General features: G+C 60.6%; 1 protein-coding gene across 1 annotated transcript; it reads right to left on the bottom strand.

Moving 5' to 3' along the window:
* Nucleotides 1-214: 214 nt before the first annotated feature.
* LOC141972466 (SUN domain-containing protein 5-like) lies at nucleotides 215-19114 on the bottom strand. The gene is made up of 8 exons (XM_074930332.1): nucleotides 19085-19114; nucleotides 17535-17587; nucleotides 3591-3684; nucleotides 2934-3009; nucleotides 2276-2382; nucleotides 1524-1691; nucleotides 1090-1179; nucleotides 215-645 (listed from the first exon to the last, which is right to left on the bottom strand). Exons 1-8 carry the CDS (start codon nucleotides 19112-19114, stop codon nucleotides 517-519), a joined length of 747 nt encoding a protein of 248 aa, XP_074786433.1. The 3' UTR covers nucleotides 215-516.
* Between the last annotated feature and the right edge of the window lie 382 nt (nucleotides 19115-19496).

Raw genomic sequence — 19496 nt, 5'->3', positions numbered from 1 at the left:
GCTCTTCTGGTGCCCCCCCGATGGAGACAAATCCACGCTGAGCTGAAAGGCCACAGCCTTTAGTTATTTCTTCCCTCTTTTCTTCTGTTGGTCCTTCTTGTTCTTCTCTGGTGTGTTGTGGTTTGAACTCGGCCAGCAGCCAATCGCCACGTGGCCAGTTGTTTACTTCCCCCCACCCCAGCCCGGTGAAACAGGAGAGGGACAAAAGAGGAAATTCACAGGTTGAACTAAAAGATTTACTAGTACTAACAGGACCAACACAACAACAGCAAGGCCGAGCAGGTGAAGGCGGTCACCGAGCGGTGGCCGGTCTGGGCCCGTCCCAGCAGCGACCCGACCGCTCCAGAGAATCCGCCACCACCCCGGAACCGAAACGGGGCGCGGGGGAGCAGCGTCCGCCTGGACGGGGAGCGGGACGTGACCCCACGTGGAACGCTCCAAGGCAGCCCTGCCCTCGGCCGTGCTCCCCTCGGCCACGGAGAGGGAACTCCCGCCTGGCCCAGAGCAGGACAGGGCTCAGCTGGTTCCTGCGCCCGCCCTCAGCCCGTGCACCTGCACTCGGTAAACGCAGGTGTACTCGGGGTTGCCCCAGTTGCTCTTCACAAGGAACTTGACATAGGAAAAGGCTCTGGGAAACGGCGCGGTCTGCGAAGACAAGAGGGAAAGGGAGGCAGAGGGGTTAAGAGCGACAGTGCAGTCAGTCCCTCCCTGCCGGCCCTGCTCCTGCTCAGGAACCAGCTCCCGGCGGCGGGTGGGAGCGGCTGCTGCCACCGGGGCTGCTGGGGAGGCCGGGGCACGGGACGGGGGAAGGCTCCTGGCCTCCTCTGCGTGCCGGCCCGGCCGGGGCTGCGCCCCCCTGCCCCTTGCTCTGGCCCTCCAGGCCCCGCTGCCCGCTCTGCCTGCCTCCCGCAGAGAAGGGGACGCTCTGCTGCGAGGAGAACCACCGCCTGCGCCTCAGCCCCGCCAGGGCTCTCTGGGCGGGGGCCCGGGGCCCTGTGCCCAGGGAGGAAGCGTTCACACCCCCCTGCCGTGGGCTCCCAGCCAAGCCTGGTTCGCCCCCCGGCATCCTCCCCCGCGCGTGGAGCGTACCTTCAGAGGGAAGGTCTGAATGGCCTCTTTGGTCACGTCGTAGGTGAACGTCAGGAGCAGCGCTTCCTCCTCTCCATCCGCGTCCAGTCCCTTGGGGCCAAAGCACAAGCAGAGCAGTTCAGACTCAGCCCCACAGAGGGGACGTGCGCGCTGGCTCAGCCCGGGCAGGTACCCGGCCTCTCCCGGGCTCCAGCAGCTGTCTGACACTGCCCGGGGCGGAGCTCAGGCTCCTCAGGGTCAAGAACCCGGAGGTGCTTCGGCCAGAAGATGTCCCGAGAGGGATGGAGCCCTCGAAGCGTCCCCCCAGGGCAGCGCGGTGCTCAGCAGAGAGCAGGACACAAGCCCCAGGGAACGCACAGAAGGCCGCAGGCGAGTCCCTGTCACGGCTTTCCCCCAGGGCCAGACCCCACCAGACGCGCCCGGCAGAGACTTACGAAGACAGCGACGTCTCTGGGGGCGCTGACGACGGTCCCGGACGGAGACACATCTTTGTAGATGTGCTGCACGCTGACGGCGGTCAGATGGACCCGTGCTGGCAGCCTGATGACCACCTGGCCCTGGTGCCTTGGCAGAGGCCAGCAGTTCCCTGGGGACATATCCGGCTGCAGGCAGGACGAGAGAGCAGTGAGGGGCGAGAGCGCGTCGGGGACAACACAGCTCGCGCCGCTCGGAGCACGGGACCGGCGTGTCTGGGGGGGCTATTGCAGCTCGGAAATGAGGCGCCCGTGAGGGGCGGACAGAAGCAGGAGGCCGCCTTCCCTGCCCGACAGAGGGGGCTCTCAGTGTTACGGAAAAGAGGAGAACACTGGTTACGAAGCCACCCTAGTCAGGGCCTTACAGAAACACCTCTCTGCCCAGCGCTCAGCAGGGCACCCCCCACCCCTGAAAAGGCACCGTTAGGGACAGGTGTGGAAAGGGGGTCACCAGGGAGAAAGTCTTTCACTCAGCTGGGACAGAGGCCTGTGGGCAAGGGGCAGCAGCTCCACTCAGCTCAGCCCCGTTCCCCTCCTGAGGGGAACCGCTCCTCTCCAGCAGGCCCAGCCCTGTGTCCGAGCTTTGGCTTCAGGAACCTGATGGGCACTGCGGGCTGGAGCGGCACTGCCCTGCACTGAGGGGAGAGCCCCGAGGTCGGTCCCAGCTTCACCGGAGGGAAGGAAACCAGCACCCGTGAGTTCCGCTACAGTACCTCCAAAACAGCATCAGGTGTGGACTGAGAGAACCACTCCACAACGCTGCAGCGCCAGTGTGTGCAGCTGAAGGCCTCCGAAGTTCTCCGCATGTCAATGGAGGCACCTGTAAGGGAGGGAGAGCAGGTCACTGCCAGAGGCCCCAGACCAGGAGCACCCGGTGCTCAGACACTATTTCTGGTGCCGCCGAGCAGCTCCACGTCTGTCAGCGCTGTTCTCACCCCCAGGCCGCGGGGGCGCCCGGCTGCGCGGGGCAGGGACGGCATCCCCGTGCCTGGCGACTGCTGCCGCCACGGCGCCACGAGGAGAAGGTCTGAGGGTGCTGGGGGGCAGCAGGCGCCGGGGCGACGACAGCGGAGCAAAGCCGAGGGCTCGCCGCGTGGGCAGCAAAGGGTCACCCAGCCGTTCCCTTCGCGGACGCAGCCGCAGGAAGAGCCCCTCCATCAGCGCAGCAGCGTGTGCGGGGGCAGCGCCAGAGGCCCCCGCGCAGGGGCCAAGGGCAGGACTGGGAGGGAGCCCGAGAGAGCCGCTCGGCCACAGCCTGGCTCGGGGACCCCAGGCAGCATTTCAGCTGCCCCGCTTTGGAGAGCACGGCCTCCTCTGGGCAGGGCTACAGGCAAGCGCAGGGCAAGGAGGTGGGGCTGCTTGCGTCCATACCAGAGCTTTTCAGGGCCCAGTCATACGTCGCGGCAGAGACTTTGGCAGGCGCTGCCTGGCTGCTGTCCTGAACTTCCTGGTAAAGATGTGAATGAACACAGAAAAGGACCATGTCAGCGGGCAGAGCAGCGTGGCCACTAGCGCCTGCAGAGGCAAAGGGGCGGTGCCCGAGGTGCAAGCCAAGCCTTGTCCGCAGAGCCCAGAGACGCTCTGCTGCTGGTGTGAGCCACCAGGCCTGAGGAACAGGATCTGTGCCGTGGCCGTGGCCGCAGCCCCGAGGCGGGTTGATGAGGGTCCCCACCGTCCCGTGCCCACCCTCCACGCTCTCCAGCTCGGTCGGGAGACGGTCCCAGGCCCCGCCGGCGTTGGCTGACCCCGTGAGCACACCTGGGTCTCACCACTGCCCCCGGGGCCCGGCCAGAGCAGGCAGAGGCCCCGGCGTGCCGAGGGAAGGCTGCCGGGAGTCCTCCGCTGCCTGAAGCGGCCCAGAGAAACCGGGCCCGGAGAAGGGCCTGCGCAGCGCAGCAGCTCACCCAGCAAGCCCCTGGCAAAGGCTGGCTCGCTGCAGTCAGCGGTCTGAGCCCACCAACAACCCCGAGGAGTGCTTTCTCGGGGGTTCTGCCCAGCCACCCCTCCTTCCCCAAAATGCAGGGTCACCTCTGCGCTGCTGAACTTCGCCTTCAGCTGAGCCACCTGCTCCCGCAGACGCTGCTTGTTTTGGGTTTCCTCTGCCAACAAAGTTTGCCAGTTCCTGCAGGAAGACAAAAGCCGCTCTTGTCAGAGAGCTGCCCATCCCCTCTGGGAACCGTCTGAGCTCAGCAAGCAGCAGACACGTGTGCCTTCCCTGCTCCGCACGTGCTCCCCTTCCTCGCCAGGCTGAGCAAAAGGCAAAGGCAGGAGGGAAGTACCAGAGCCCTGGCTGTTAGGAAAAGGAGTGCAGGTAGCACGAGGTCAGCCAAGACTGCTGCACAGACACAATTCCAGCTCAGGAAACGTCTCTTACCGCAGGGTCTCCAGGGGTGCCGCACACACACGTCTCAGCTCCTGAAAGGGAAAAACACTCTGTTCAGGTATCCGCTACCAGAGCTGCCGGGGCTTCCCAGGAGAGGCTTCCCTAAGAAGAGCCAGCAAAAGCTGCGGCTTCTTTGGGTCATCCTGCGTGGGAGCAGAGGAGCCGGTGATTTATCCAGCGCTGTCAGCAACGCTCCCTTGCAGGAGGTGCCCGACCCACCAGAGTCACAGGGGGACACTCTCAGGATCTATAGGGGCCCTATAGGGGTCCTACAGTCCCACACGCAACCCCAGAAGCACCCCTGCAGCCCCTAGAGCCCCCCCCAGCACCGCCCTACCCCTACAGAAGCCCCATAGAGCACCTCCAGCCCCCAACAGCCCCTATAGAACCCCCCTATAGCCCCCCCCGAGCCCTACAGAACCACTCCACACACCCCCCCAGCCCCTCCAGAGCTCCCTATAGCCCCTCTACAGACCCCAGTCCCTACAGACCCCCCTACCTGCGGGCCGTCCCCATCTGGTATTGGCACCAAATCAGGCACCAGTGGCCGCTGGGGGCAGGAAGAGGAGCCGCTCCCACTTCACACCAGTACAGACCAGTATGAACCAGTGACACCCCCACTCCACACCCCCTGTACATCCCTGGGCACCCCCAGTATAGCCCCGTGCCCCACCCACCCCTGTGTAGCACAACCTCCTCCCAGTATAGCTGTGTGCTCGCCCCAGTTTCCCCCAGTTCCCGCTCACCTTAGCCCCCCCACCAGGAGGTCAGTGAAGAACTGGGGGTTCAGGTGCTGGTTCTGGTAGAGGGGCAAGGGGAGAGTAAGAGCCCTCCCAGTATGGCGCAGTGCTCCCCAGTATGTCCCAGTGACACTCTTAGCGTTCCCCAATATATCCCAGTATGTCCCAGTGCCCTTCAGTACAGCCCAGTAACCCCCCCGTGTCTCCCAGTGTGTCCCAGTGACCTTCCTAGTGCTCCCCAATATATCCCAGTATATCCCACTGCTCCCCAGCATGTCCCAGGGCCGCCCCAGACTGTCCTAATGACCTTCCCAGTGGCCCCCAGAGCTCACGGCCAGCAGCAGGTCCAGCTTGGCTCGCAGCAGCAGGTCATCAGCGGTGACGGTGGCCACACGGGGGATTTGGGGACCCCCACCCTCAGGGGGAAGCTCAGCCCCTGCCCTGTCTCCTCCGTGTACCCCAACAGACGCCGCACCCCCCAGCCCCCCTGCAGGTGAGGGGGAACTGGGGGTCCCAGGGGGGAACTAGGGACCTACAGCAGAATATTGGGGTGAAAGGGGAGTATTGGGCTGCTGTAATGGGATACTGCGGGGATATGAGGGATACTGGGGGGGATACTAGGAGTACTGGGATTGTACAGGGGAATATTGGGGTGCTACAGGGGATACTGGGGTGATATGGGGGATTGAGGTACTATGGAAAAATATTGGGATGCTAGAGAGGGATATTGGGGTTCTGTGGGGGATACTGGAGTGATACAGGAGATACTGGAGTCCCACAGTAAAATACTGGGGTGCTAGTGAGGGACACTGGGGTTCTGTGGGGGATATTGGGGTGATATGGGGGGACTGGGGTCCTTGAGGTTTTGGGGTGCCAGTGCAGCTTTTGGGGTACCTGCACAGCATCGACGGTGCCGCGGAAGACGCTGTTCCCGAAGCGGGCGGCGCGGCAGTGCCGGGGGGGCCGGGCTGCAGCAGGTTCTGACCGTACTTCTCCAGGATGCTGAGCGCTGTCCGTGGCCCCCCCAAACCCTGTGGCCGCACCCCCCAGCGGCTGGGGGGGACAGGGAGGGTCAGAGAGAGCCCCCAAACCCCCACCGCACCCCCACACTCCCCCTCCCACTGCCCCCATATTTTGAGTGCTGAGATAGGGGATTTGAGTAACTTTGGTCAGATGGCACAAGACAGAGGCCTGTGCACGGACAAAGAAAAGGGGGGAGAGCCACATACCAGGTGCTGATAACGTTGCTAGGCTGCAATCTCCTAGCCCAAAGAGAAGTTTCTTCTGGTCCTTGAAGTTGTGTGTTCCAGCAACAAATCACCCGAGATTCCAGCACAAACTGGCCTGGCGGTTTGGCCGGGGCCCAGGGAACAACTGAGGCAGCGCAGAGCGACAGGGTGAAAAGTTCATCAGCGAGGAAGAAGAGGTACTTCACCTATCCGACCCTTGCCCAGAAATTTCTGACCCCTGACCGGAGCTTGAAGAGCTCATGGCGCAGGCGCAAGGGGAGGAGACCTGATTACCATGAGGAGCGAGGGGAGGCGGGGGTACACTACGTATATGTACAGGCGTTCCATGAATATGCGCTATTCTGTAACGTATCAGCCGGACGGGAGCTGCAAACGGCGCGCGTGCTCGTGGTGGAGCGATCCCCCATGCGCCCGGCGCCGGATAAACGTTCCTACTTGTACTGGGTCTGGCTGAGCCGGAATCGGTTTTCCCTCACAGCAGCCCCGTGGTGCTGTGGTTTGTGCTGGGAGCTGCAGGGTGTTGGCAGCTCCCTGGTGTGGTGGCTGCTGCTGAGCAGTGCTCACACAGCACCAAGGCTCTTCCTGACATTTCCCCCAGCGGGACGGGGTGGGCGAGATCTCGGGAGGGGACACAGCCAGGACAGCTGACCCGAACCGACCCAAGGGATATTCCAGACCCTGTGACGTCGGCTCAGTATAAAGCCGGGAGAAAGGAGGGAGGGGTGGGTCACCCTCGGTCCTCCGAGGCAACCACTCCGCGTATTGGAGCCCCGCTTCCCGAGAAGGCCCCACAGCGCCTGTCCATGGGAAGGAGAGAATAAATCTGTTTGCTTTTGCTTCCGCGCAAAACCTGGCATTTAGCCAGAGTCAAACCACCACACTACTTTACAGCTTCACGGTTGTAGAGTCTTATCTCCGCAAGACACCTATAACCACTCTACAGGCACCCCAGTCCCCAGAGAGCTCCTTACAGACCCTCTGCGGCCCCTCAACCCCTACAGAGCTCCTATAATGCCACTACAGCCCACCAACCCCTACAGAGCTCCCTATAGCCCCTCTATATCTCCTCCCTGCCTCTACAGAGCTCCTTAATAGCCCCCTACAGCACACCCCCCCGAGCTCCCTATAGCCCCGAGGCCCCTACGGAGCTCCCTATCGCCCATCGATAGCTCCCCCAGCCCCGACAGAGCTCCTTATAAACCCCTACATACGCCCCAGCTCTCTATAGTACCTCTACAGCCCTCCGATCCCCTACAGAGCACTCTACAGACCCTCACCAGCCCCCCAAGCCCCTTCAGAGCTCCCTATATACCCTCTACAGCCCCCCAGCCCCTACAGAGCTCCATATACACCCTGAACAGCCCCCCGAGCCCCCACAGAGCTCCCTGTAACCCCTCTACAGTTCCCCCCTGCCTCTACAGATCTCCTTCTAATGCCTCTACAGCCCACCAACCCCTAAAGCGCTCCCTATAGCCCCCCAACAGCCCCCCAGAGCTCCCTATCACCCCTCTACAGCCCTCCCCAACTCCCTATAGTCCCTCTACAGCCCCCCACAGAGCTCCTCATAGCCCCTCTAAAGCCCTCCCTGTCACTAAAGAGCTCCTTATAGCACCTCTCCAGCCCTCTCGCTATTGCCCCTCTACAGGCCCCCCAGACCTCCCTATAACCACTCTACAGCTCCGCCCAGCCCCTATAGAGCTCGTTATAGCCTCTCTGCGGACCCCCAGTCCCTGCATAAGTCCCTAAGCCCCTCAACAGTGACCAGAGCTCCCTAGAGCCCCTCTACAGCTCCATCAGCCCCTAGAGAGCTCCTTATAACCCCTCTACAGCCCTCCCCAGCTCCCTATTGTACCTCTGCATCCCCTCAACAGCTCCCGAGCCCCTACAGAGCTCCATATATAGCCTCTACAGCCCCCCAGCCCTTAGAGAGCTCCTATAGGCCCTGTACAGCTCCCTCAGCCCCTACAGAGCTTCCTATAGCCCCTCTACAGCCCCCCGCGAGCTCCATATACACTCTGAACAGTCTCCGGAGCCCCTACAGAGCTCCCTGTAGCCCCTCTACAGCTCCCGCAGCCCCTACAGAGCTCCTTATAATGCCTCCACAGCACACCAACCCCTACAGAGCTCCCTATAGCCCCTCAACAGTCCACCAGAGCTCCCTATAACCCCTCTACAGCCCACCCCAAACCCTACAGATATACTCATAGCCCCTCTAAAGCCCCCCCTAGCCCTACAGAGCTGGTTATAACCACTCTTCTCCCCCCCAGCCCATACAAAGTGCCTTACAACCAGTCTTCAGGCACCGCAGCCCATACAGAGCATCTTATAATGCCTCTACAGCCCCCCAGCCCCTACAGAGCTCCTTAGAGACCCTGTACAGCTCCCACAGCCCTACAGAGCTCCTTCTAGCCCCTCTAAACACCCCCCCCAGCCGCTACATGACTCCTTATAGCACCTCTACAGCCCACCAGCCCCTACAGAGCTCCCTACAGACACTCTATAGAACACTGAGCTCCCAATAGGGCCTCTACAGCCCACCAGCCCCTATAGAGATCCTTATAAGCCCTCTACAGCCCCAACTGCAATTTCAGAGCTCCATATAGACCCTCTACAGCCCACCCTAGCCTGTACTGTGCTCCTCACAGCCAATCTAGGGCCCCCCCTACAACGCCACAGAGCTCCATATAGCCCTGCTAAAACCCCCACAGCACCTACAGAGCTCCCTATAACCACTCTACAGCTCCCACCAGCCCATACAGAGCTCATTATAGCCCCTCTGCAACACCCGCAGCCCCTACAGAGCTCCTTATAGCCCCTCTAAAGCGCTCCCCAGGTCCCTACAGACCCTCTACAGCCCCTCAGTCCCTACAGAGAATCTTATAGTCCCTCTACAGTTCACCCCAGCCCCTACAGAGCTCACCATTGCGCCTGTACAGCTCCCACAGCCCATACTGAGATCCTTCTAGCCCCTCTAAAGCCACCCCAGCCCCTACATGACTCCTTATAGCACCTCTACATCCCACCAGCCCCTACAGAGCTCATTATAACCCCTCTTCGACACCCCCAGCCTCTACAGAGCTCCTTATAACACCTCTAAACCCCTCCCCAGGTCCCTACAGCACCTCTACAGCCCCTCAGTCCCTACAGAGGTTCCTAAAGTCCCTCTACAGCCCACCAGCCATTACAGAGCTCCCTACAACCCCTCTACAGCACACTGAGCTCCCAATAGGGCCTCTACAGCCCCCCAGTCCCTACAGAGCTCCTTAGAACCACTCTTCGCCCCCCCAGCCCATACAAAGTGCCTTACAACCAGTCTTCGGGCACCGCAGCCCGTACAGAGCATCTTATAATGCCTCTACAGCCCCCCAGCTCCTGCAGAGCTCCTTATAGGCCCTGTACAGCTCCCCCAGCCCCTACAGAGCTCCCTATACCCCCTCTACAGCCCCCCCAGCCCCTACATGACTCCATATAGCCCGTCTACAGCACCCCCAGCCCCTACATGACTCCATATAGCCCGTCTACAGCACCCCCAGCCCCTACATGACTCCATATAGCCCGTCTACAGCTCCCACAGCCCATACAGAGCTCATTATAGCCCCTCTGTGACACCCCCAGCCCCTACACAGCTCCTTATAACCCCTCTAAACCCCTCCCCAGGTCCCTACAGCCCCTCTACAGCTCCCCCCAGCCCATACAGAGCTCACAATAGACCCTCTACAGCCCCCCCAGAGCTCCTTATAACCCCTCTACAGCCCTCCCCAGATCCCTGTAGCCCCTCTACAGGCCCCAAGCCCCTACACAGATCGCTATAGGCCCCTTACAGGCGCCCCCGAGCTCCCTATAACCACACTATAGCCCCCCCGCCCCTACAGAGATCATTATAACCGCTCTACAGCCGAACCCAGCCCGTAAAAAGCTCCTCATAACCAATCTAGGGCCCCCCCCTCAGCCCCTACAGAGCTCCCTATAGCCCCTCAACAGCCCCCCCAGCTCCTACAGAGCTCCCTATAACCACTCTACAGCCCCCCAGCCCCTAGAGAGCTCCTTATAGCCCCTCTACACGCCACCAGAGCTCTCTATAGCACCTCATCAGCCCCCCAGCCCCTCCAGAGCTCCCTATAGGCCCTGTACAGCTCCCACAGACGTACTTAATAGTCCCTCTACCCCCCATGCCAGGCCCTACACGGCTCCTTATATCCCCTCTACAGCCCCCCCAGCTCCCTAAATTACCTCTACAGACCACCAGCCCCTACAGAGGTACTTATAACCCTCTAAAGCCCCCAGTGCCTACAGAGATACTTATAGCCCCTACAGAGCCCTACAACCTCTACAGACCTGCCTAGAGGCCCTCTACAGCCTCTGCCAGTCCCTACAGAGCTCCTTATTGATCCTCTACAGCACAGTAGCCCCTACAGAGCTCCCTATAGCATCTATACAGCCCCAACAGCCACTACAGAGCTCCTTACAACCCCTCTACAGCTCCCCAGCCCCTACAGACCTCGTTATATAACCTCTGGACACCTCAGTCCCTACACAAGTCCCTATAGCCCCTCAACAGCGACCAGAACTCACTATACCCCCTCTACAGCTCCATCAGCCCCTAGAGAGCTCTTTATGACACCTCTACAGCCCTCCCCAGCTCCCTATAGTACCTCTACATCCCCTCAACAGCCCCTGAGCCCCTACACAGCTCCCTATATACCGTCTACAACCCCCAGCCCTTACAGAGATCCCTATAGGTCCTCTACAGCTCCCACAGCCCCCACAGAGCTCCTTCTAGCCCCTCTAAAGCCCCCCCAGCTGCTACATGACTCCTTATAATAACTCTACAGCCCACCAGCCCCTACAGAGCTCCTTATAAACCCTCTGCAGCCCCCCCAACCCCTACAGAACTCCTTATAGCCCCTCTACAGCCCCCCAAGAGCTCCCTGTAACCACTCTACAGCCCCCTCCAGAGCTCATTGTAACACCTCTACAGCCCACCCCAGCCCATACAGAGCTCCTCATAGCCAATCTAGGGCCCCCCACCCAGCCCCTACAGAACAGCATATAGCCCTGCTACAGCCACCTCAGCCCCTACAGAGCTCCTTAGAACCACTCTTCGCCCCCCCAGCCCATACAAAGTGCCTTACAACCAGTCTTCGGGCACTGCAGCCCGTACAGAGCATCTCATAAAGCCTCTACAGCTCCCCAGCCCTTACAGCGCTCCTTATAAACCCTGTGGCCCCCCAAGCCCCTACAGAGATCCTTATAGCCCCTCTAAAGCCCCTCCAGCCCCTACATGACTCCTTATAGCACCTCTACAGCCCCCCAGCCCTTACCGAGCTCCCTACACCCCCTCTAGAGCACACTGAGCTCCCAATAGGGCCTCTACAGCCCCCCAGTCCCTACAGAGCTCCTTATAGGCCCTGTACAGCTCCCACAGCCCATACAGAGCTCCTTATAGGCCCTCTAAAACCCGCCAGCCACTACATGACTCCCTATAGCATCTCTACAGCCTCCCCAGCCACTACAGAGCTCATTACAGCCCCTCTGCAACACCCCCAGCCCCTATAGAGCTCCTTGTAACCCCACTAAACCCCTCCCCAGGTCCCTACAGACCCTCTACAGCCCCTCAGTCCCTACGGAGCTTCCTATAGAACCTCTACGGCCTCCTATCCCATACAGAGCTCACAATAGACCCTCTACAGCCCCCCCAGAGCTCCTTATAACCCCTCTACAGCTCTCCCCAAAACCCTATAGTCCCTCTACAGCCCCCCAGCCCCTACAGAGCTCCTTCTAGCCCCTCTAAAGACCCCCCAGCCCTTACATGACTCCAAATAGCACCTCTACAGCCCACCAGCCCCTACAGAGCTCCCTACAGACACTCTATAGCACTGAGCTCCCAATAGAGCCTCTACAGCCCCCCGGTCCCTACAGAGCTCCCTAGAGCCCCTCTGTAGCCCCCCAGCCCCTATAGAGCTCCTTATAAACCCTCTACAGCCCCAACTGCCACGACAGAGCTCCCTATAGACCCTCTACAGCCCACCCTAGCCTGTACTGTGCTCCTCATAGCCAATCTAGGGCCCCCCCTACAACGCCACAGAGCTCCATATAGCCCTGCTAAAACCCCCACAGCCCCTACAGAGCTCCCTATAACCACTCTACAGCTCCCACCAGCCCATACAGAGCTCATTCTAGCCCCTCTGCAACACCCGCAGCCCCTACAGAGGTCCTTATAACCCCTCTAAACTCCTCCCCAGGTCCCTAAGGCCACTCTACAACCCGCCAGCCCCTACAGAGCTCCCTATATACCCTCAACAGACCCCCAGCCCTTACCGAGCTCCCTATAGGCCCTGTACAGCTCCCACAGCCCCTACAGAGCTCCTTCTAGCCCCTCTAAAGCCCCCCAGCCCTTACATGACTCCATATAGCCCCTCTACAGCCCCCCCAGCCCCTACAAAGCTCATTATAACCCCTCTTCGACACCCCTAGCCCCTACAGAGCTCCTTATAACCCCTCTAAACCCCTCCCCAGGTCCCTACAGCCCCTCAGTCCCTACAGAGCTTCCTGTAATCCCTCTACAGCCCCCCAGCCCCTACAGAGCTCCATAGAACCCCTCTACAGCCCCCCCAGCCCCTACATGACTCCTTATAGCACCTCTACAGCCCACCAGCCCTTACAGAGCTCCCTACAACCCCTCTATAGCGCACTGAGCTCCCAATAGGGCCTCTACAGCCCCCCAGTCCCTACAGAACTCCTTAGAACCACTCTTCTGCCCCCCCAGCCCCTAGAAACCGCCTTACAACCAGTCTTCGGGCCCCGCAGCCCGTACAGAGCATCTTATAATGCCTCGACAGCCCCCCAGCCCTTACAGAGCTCCTTATAAACCCTCTGCGGTCCCCCAAGCCCCTACAGAGGTCCTTACAGGCCCTGTACAGCTCCCACAGCCCATTCAGAGCTCCTTCTAGCCCCTCTAAAGCCCGCCAGCCACTACATGACTCAATATAGCCTGTCTACAGATCCCCCAGCCCCTACGGAGCTCACAATAAACCCTCTACAGCCCCCCCAGAACTCCTTATAACCCCTCTACAGCCCTCCCCAGATCCCTGTAGCCCCTCTACAGGCCCCAAGCCCCTATACAGATCGCTATAGGCCCCTTACAGGCCCCCCCGAGCTCCCTATAACCACACTACAGCCCCCCCCACCCCTATAGATATCATTATAACCAATCTACAGCCGAAGCCAGCCCGTAAAAAGCTCCTCATAACCAATCTAGGGCTCCCCGCTCAGCCCCTACAGAGCTCCCTATAGCCCCTCAACAGCCCCCCCAGCTCCTACAGAGCTCCCTATAACCACTCTACAGCCCCCCAGCCCCTAGAGAGCTCCTTATAGCCCCTCTACACGCCACCAGAGCTCTCTATAGCACCTCATCAGCCCCCCAGCCCCTCCAGAGCTCCCTATAGGCCCTGTACAGCTCCCACAGACGTACTTAATAGTCCCTCTACCCCCCATGCCAGGCCCTACACGGCTCCTTATATCCCCTCTACAGCCCCCCCCAGCTCCCTAATTTACCTCTACAGACCACCAGCCCCTACAGAGGTACTTATAAACCCTCTGCAGTCCCCCCAGAGCTCCCTGTAACCACTCTACAGCCCCCTCCAGAGCTCATTGTAACACCTCTACAGCCCACCCCAGCCCATACAGAGCTCCTCACAGCCAATCTAGGCCCCCCCCCCAGCCCCTACAGAACAGCATATAGCCCTGCTACAGCCACCTCAGCCCCTACAGAGCTCCCGAGAACCACTCTTCTCCCCCCCCAGCCCCTAGAAACCACCTTACAACCAGTCTTCGGGACCCACAGCCCATACAGAGCATTTTATAATGCCTCTACATCCCCCCAGCCCTTACAGAGCTCCTTATAAACCCTCTGCGGCCCCCCAAGCCCCTACAGAGGTCCTTATAGGCCCTGTACAACTCCCACAGCCCCTACAGAGCTCCTTCTAGCCCCTCTAAAGCCCCTCCAGCCCCTCCATGACTCCCTATAGCCCCTCTACAGCCCCTACAGAGCTCATTATAGCGCTTCTGCAACACCCCCAGCCCCTACAGAGCTCATTGTAACCCCTATAAACCCCTCCCCAGGTCCCTACAGACCCTCTACAGCCCCTCAGTCCCTACAGAGCTTCCTATAGAACCTCTACAGCCTCCTAGCCCCTACAGAGCTCACAACTGACCCTCTACAGCCCCCTCAGAGCTCCTTATAACCCCTCTACAGCTCTCCCCAGAACCCTATAGTCCCTCTACAGCCCCCCAGCCCCTACAGAGCTCCTTCTAGCCCCTCTAAAGATCCCCCCAGCCCTTACATGACTCCTTATAGCACCTCTACAGCCCACCAACCCCTACAGAGCTCCCTACAGCCACACTATAGCACTGAGCTCCCAATAGAGCCTCTACAGCCCCCTGGTCCCTACAGAGCTCCCTAGAGCCCCTCTGTAGCCCCCCAGCCCCTATAGAGCTCCTTATAAACCCTCTACAGCCCCAATTGCCGCTACAGAGCTCCCTATAGACCCTCTACAGCCCACCCTAGCCTGTACTGTGCTCCTCATAGCCAATCTAGGGCCCCCCCTACAACCCAACAGAGCTCCATATAGCCCTGCTAAAACCCCCACAGCCCCTACAGAGCTCCCTATAACCACTCTACAGCTCCCACCAGCCCATACAGAGCTCATTCTAGCCCCTCTGCAACACCCGCAGCCCCTACAGAGGTCCTTATAACCCCTCTAAACTCCTCCCCAGGTCCCTAAGGCCACTCTACAACCCGCCAGCCCCTACAGAGCTCCCTATATACCCTCAACAGACCCCCAGCCCTTACCGAGCTCCCTATAGGCCCTGTACAGCTCCCACAGCCCCTACAGAGCTCCTTCTAGCCCCTCTAAAGCCCCCCAGCCCTTACATGACTCCATATAGCCCCTCTACAGCCCCCCCAGCCCCTACAAAGCTCATTATAACCCCTCTTCGACACCCCTAGCCCCTACACAGCTCCTTATAACCCCTCTAAACCCCTCCCCAGGTCCCTACAGCCCCTCAGTCCCTACAGAGCTTCCTGTAATCCCTCTACAGCCCCCCAGCCCCTACAGAGCTCCATAGAACCCCTCTACAGCCCCCCCAGCCCCTACATGACTCCTTATAGCACCTCTACAGCCCACCAGCCCTTACAGAGCTCCCTACAACCCCTCTATAGCACACTGAGCTCCCAATAGGGCCTCTACAGCCCCCCAGTCCCTACAGAACTCCTTAGAACCACTCTTCTGCCCCCCCAGCCCCTAGAAACCGCCTTACAACCAGTCTTCGGGCCCCGCAGCCCGTACAGAGCATCTTATAATGCCTCTACAGCCCCCCAGCCCTTACAGAGCTCCTTATAAACCCTCTGCGGTCCCCCAAGCCCCTACAGAGGTCCTTACAGGCCCTGTACAGCTCCCACAGCCCATTCAGAGTTCCTTCTAGCCCCTCTAAAGCCCGCCAGCCACTACATGACTCAATATAGCCTGTCTACAGATCCCCCAGCCCCTACGGAGCTCACAATAAACCCTCTACAGCCCCCCCAGAACTCCTTATAACCCCTCTACAGCCCTCCCCAGATCCCTGTAGCCCCTCTACAGGCCCCAAGCCCCTATACAGATCGCTATAGGCCCCTTACAGGCCCCCCCGAGCTCCCTATAACCACACTACAGCTCCCCCCACCCCTATAGAGATCATTATAACCGCTCTACAGCCGAACCCAGCCCGTAAAAAGCTCCTCATAACCAATCTAGGGCTCCCCGCTCAGCCCCTACAGAGCTCCCTATAGCCCCTCAACAGCCCCCCCAGCTCCTACAGAGCTCCCTATAACCACTCTACAGCCCCCCAGCCCCTAGAGAGCTCCTTATAGCCCCTCTACACGCCACCAGAGCTCCCTATAGCACCTCATCAGCCCCCCAGCCCCTCCAGAGCTCCCTATAGGCCCTGTACAGCTCCCACAGACGTACTTAATAGTCCCTCTACCCCCCATGCCAGGCCCTACACGGCTCCTTATATCCCCTCTACAGCCCCCCCCAGCTCCCTAATTTACCTCTACAGACCACCAGCCCCTACAGAGGTACTTATAAACCCTCTGCAGTCCCCCCAGAGCTCCCTGTAACCACTCTACAGCCCCCTCCAGAGCTCATTGTAACACCTCTACAGCCCCCTCCAGAGCTCATTGTAACACCTCTACAGCCCCCTCCAGAGCTCATTGTAACACCTCTACAGCCCCCTCCAGAGCTCATTGTAACACCTCTACAGCCCACCCCAGCCCATACAGAGCTCCTCATAGCCAATCTAGGCCCCCCCCCCCAGCCCCTACAGAACAGCATATAGCCCTGCTACAGCCACCTCAGCCCCTACAGAGCTCCCGAGAACCACTCTTCTCCCCCCCCAGCCCCTAGAAACCACCTTACAAACAGTCTTCGGGACCCACAGCCCATACAGAGCATTTTATAATGCCTCTACATCCCCCCAGCCCTTACAGAGCTCCTTATAAACCCTCTGCGGCCCCCCAAGCCCCTACAGAGGTCCTTATAGGCCCTGTACAGCTCCCACAGCCCCTACAGAGCTCCTTCTAGCCCCTCTAAAGCCCCTCCAGCCCCTCCATGACTCCCTATAGCCCCTCTACAGCCCCTACAGAGCTCATTATAGCGCTTCTGCAACACCCCCAGCCCCTACAGAGCTCATTGTAACCCCTATAAACCCCTCCCCAGGTCCCTACAGACCCTCTACAGCCCCTCAGTCCCTACAGAGCTTCCTATAGAACCTCTACAGCCCGCCAGCCCCTACAGAGCTCACAATTGACCCTCTACAGCCCCCTCAGAGCTCCTTATAACCCCTCTACAGCTCTCCCCAGAACCCTATAGTCCCTCTACAGCCCCCCAGAGCTCCTGATAGGCCCTGTGCAGCTCCCACAGCCCCTACAGAGCTCCTTCTAGCCCCTCTAAAGATCCCCCCAGCCCTTACATGACTCCTTATAGCACCTCTACAGCCCACCAGCCCATACAGAGCTCCCTAGAGCCCCTCTACTGCCCCCGAGCCCCTACAGAGCTCCCTATAACCACTCTACAAGCACCCCAGTCCTCAGAGAGCTCCTTATGACCACTCTTCCCACCCCAGCCCCTACAGAGCTCCTTATAATGCCACTACAGACCACCAACCCCTACAGAGCACCCTGCAGCCCCTCTACAGCTCCGCCCTGCCTCTACAAGCTTCTTATAATCCCCTACAGCCCCCCAGATCCCACAGAGCTCCCTATATTCCCTCTACAGACCCCAGTCCCTACAGACCCCCCTACCTGCGGGCTGTCCCCATCCGTTATTGGCAGCGATCCGGCCACCAGCGGCCCCTGGGGACGGGAAGAAGAACCGCTCCCACTCCACACCAGTACAGACCAGTAGGAACCAGTGACACCCCCACTCCACACCCCCTGTACATCCCTGGGCACCTCTACTATAGCCCAGTGCTCCACCCACCCATCCCAGTGCAGCCCAACCTCCTCCCAGTCCCTTCCAATATACCTCTGTGCTCCCCCCAGTTCCTCCCAGTCCCCACTCACCTTAGCCCCCCCACCAGGAGGTCAGTGAAGAACTGGGGGTTCAGGTACTCGTTCTGGAGGAGAGAGGCAGAGGGAGAGCAAGAGCCCTCCCAGTATAGCACAGTACTTTCCAGTATGTCCCAGTTCCCCTCCCAGTACTCCTCAGTATGGCCCAGTGACCCTCTTACCGCTCCCTAATATATCCCAGTGTATCCCAGTGACCTTCCTAGTGCTCCCCAATATATCCCACTGCTCCCCAGCATGTCCCAGGGCCGCCCCAGACTGTCCTAATGACCTTCCCAGTGGCCCCCAGAGCTCACGGCCAGCAGCAGGTCCAGCTTGGCTCGCAGCAGCAGGTCATCAGCGGTGACGGTGGCCACACGGGGGATTTGGGGACCCCCAACCTCGGGGGAAATCTCAGCCCCTGCCCTGTCTCCTCTGTGTACCCCAACAGACGCCGCACCCCCCAGCCCCCCTGCAGGTGAGGGGGAACTGGGGGGCCCGGCAGGGAACTAGGGACCTACAGCAGAATATTGGGGTGAAAGGGGAGTATTGGGGTGCTGTAATGGGATACTGAGGGGATATGAGTGATACTGGGGGGGATACTAGGAGTACTGGGATTGTACAGGGAAATATTGGGGTGCTACAGGGGATATTGGGGTACTATGGAAAAATATTGGGATGCTAGAGAGGGATATTGGGGTTCTGTGGGGGATACTGGAGTGATACAGGAGATACTGGAGTCCCATAGCAAAATACTGGGGTGCTAGTGAGGGACACTGGGGTTCTGTGGGGGATATTGGGGTGATATGGGGGGACTGGGGTCCTTGAGGTTTTGGGGTGCCAGTGCAGCTTTTGGGGTACCTGCACAGCATCGACGGTGCCGCAGAAGACGCTGTTCCCGAAGCGGACGGCGCGGCAGTGCCGGGGGGGCCGGGCTGCAGCAGGTTCTGACCGTACTTCTCCAGGATGCTGAGCGCTGTCCGTGGCCCCCCCAGACCCTGTGGCTGCACCCCCCAGCGGCTGGGGGGAACAGGGAGGGTCAGAGAGAGCCCCCAAACCCCCACCGCACCCCCACACTCCCCCTCCCACTGCCCACATTCCCCATTCCCCCATATTTTGAGTGCCTCCCCCGCATTTTGGCTGACCCCACCTCCCCCATTTTGGGGTCCCCCCCAACGCTCCAGGCACAGGTTGTGGCACAGCAGTCGGGCACCGTCCAGGTGTCCACACTTGTCTTGGGGGGGGGGGCTGTAGGGGGCCTGGGGACCCCCAAAATCGGGCTCAGCTCTGCCGGTGTCGCCTCCCCGGGGTCCTGGGTCCGAGCCGCCTCCAGTGCCGCACGCAGCGCCCCCCCGAGATCGGGCGGGGGGGCACCTCACTGCCCCCCGGGGTTCAGGGGAACCCCCCTGGGTCGGGGGGTGCCCCATTCGGAGCGGCCCGCGATGGGGGGGCACCCCTAGGAGGACCCCGCGGTGTGGGGGGAGCCCTCAGAATCTTGGGGGGGCCCTCAGAGGACTCCGGGATGCGCAGGGACCCCCGGCATGTGGGGGGAGTCCCCTCCGCCGGACGGGGGCGCCGGGCTCGGCCTCTTCCGCCATCACCTGAGGGGCAGAAACGGGGAGAAAAAGGGAAAATTTTACGGGGGGGGAGGAACGAAAATAATGTGTTAGCGGGGCAGCGGTGGCACTAATGGAGGCGCAGCCCTCGCCTGGGGTCCCCGAGGGATCCTGCCACCCAAAACCCCCTGGTCGGGGGATCCCAGTGGGCGGGGGGTCCCTCTCCCCACACTGTCAGGGGGGTCCCGTCCCCCACTGCCAGGTGCCCTGTCGGAGGGTCGAGAGGGGAGGACGGGGGTGCGTGAGGGCCCGGGGGTACCAGGGAGAACTCGGGGACCCCCGCCCCAGCGTAGGGCGGTGCCGCGGGGAGGGGGCGCCCAGCGGGGAGCCCCTGCCTACCTCAGGAGCCGGCGAGGAGAAGAGC

This window comes from Athene noctua, chromosome 33, assembly GCF_965140245.1.
Source record: "Athene noctua chromosome 33, bAthNoc1.hap1.1, whole genome shotgun sequence".
NCBI lineage: Eukaryota > Metazoa > Chordata > Aves > Strigiformes > Strigidae > Athene > Athene noctua.
Note: the sequence above shows the minus strand (reverse complement) of the source record. Positions and strands in the feature narration are given on the sequence as shown.

Bases quoted from the DNA above. Each gene is read 5' to 3' on its own strand.
- LOC141972466 (XM_074930332.1), bottom strand. From the start codon at position 19,114: ATGGCGGAAGAGGCCGAGCCCGGCGCCCCC. The intron at 17,588-19,084 runs GTCCGGCGGAGG...TCTCTCCTCCAG, and splicing joins AGGCCGAGCCCGGCGCCCCC to AACGAGTACCTGAACCCCCA. The intron at 2,383-2,933 runs GTATGGACGCAA...CCTCCCTTACAG, and splicing joins CTGGGCCCTGAAAAGCTCTG to GTGCCTCCATTGACATGCGG.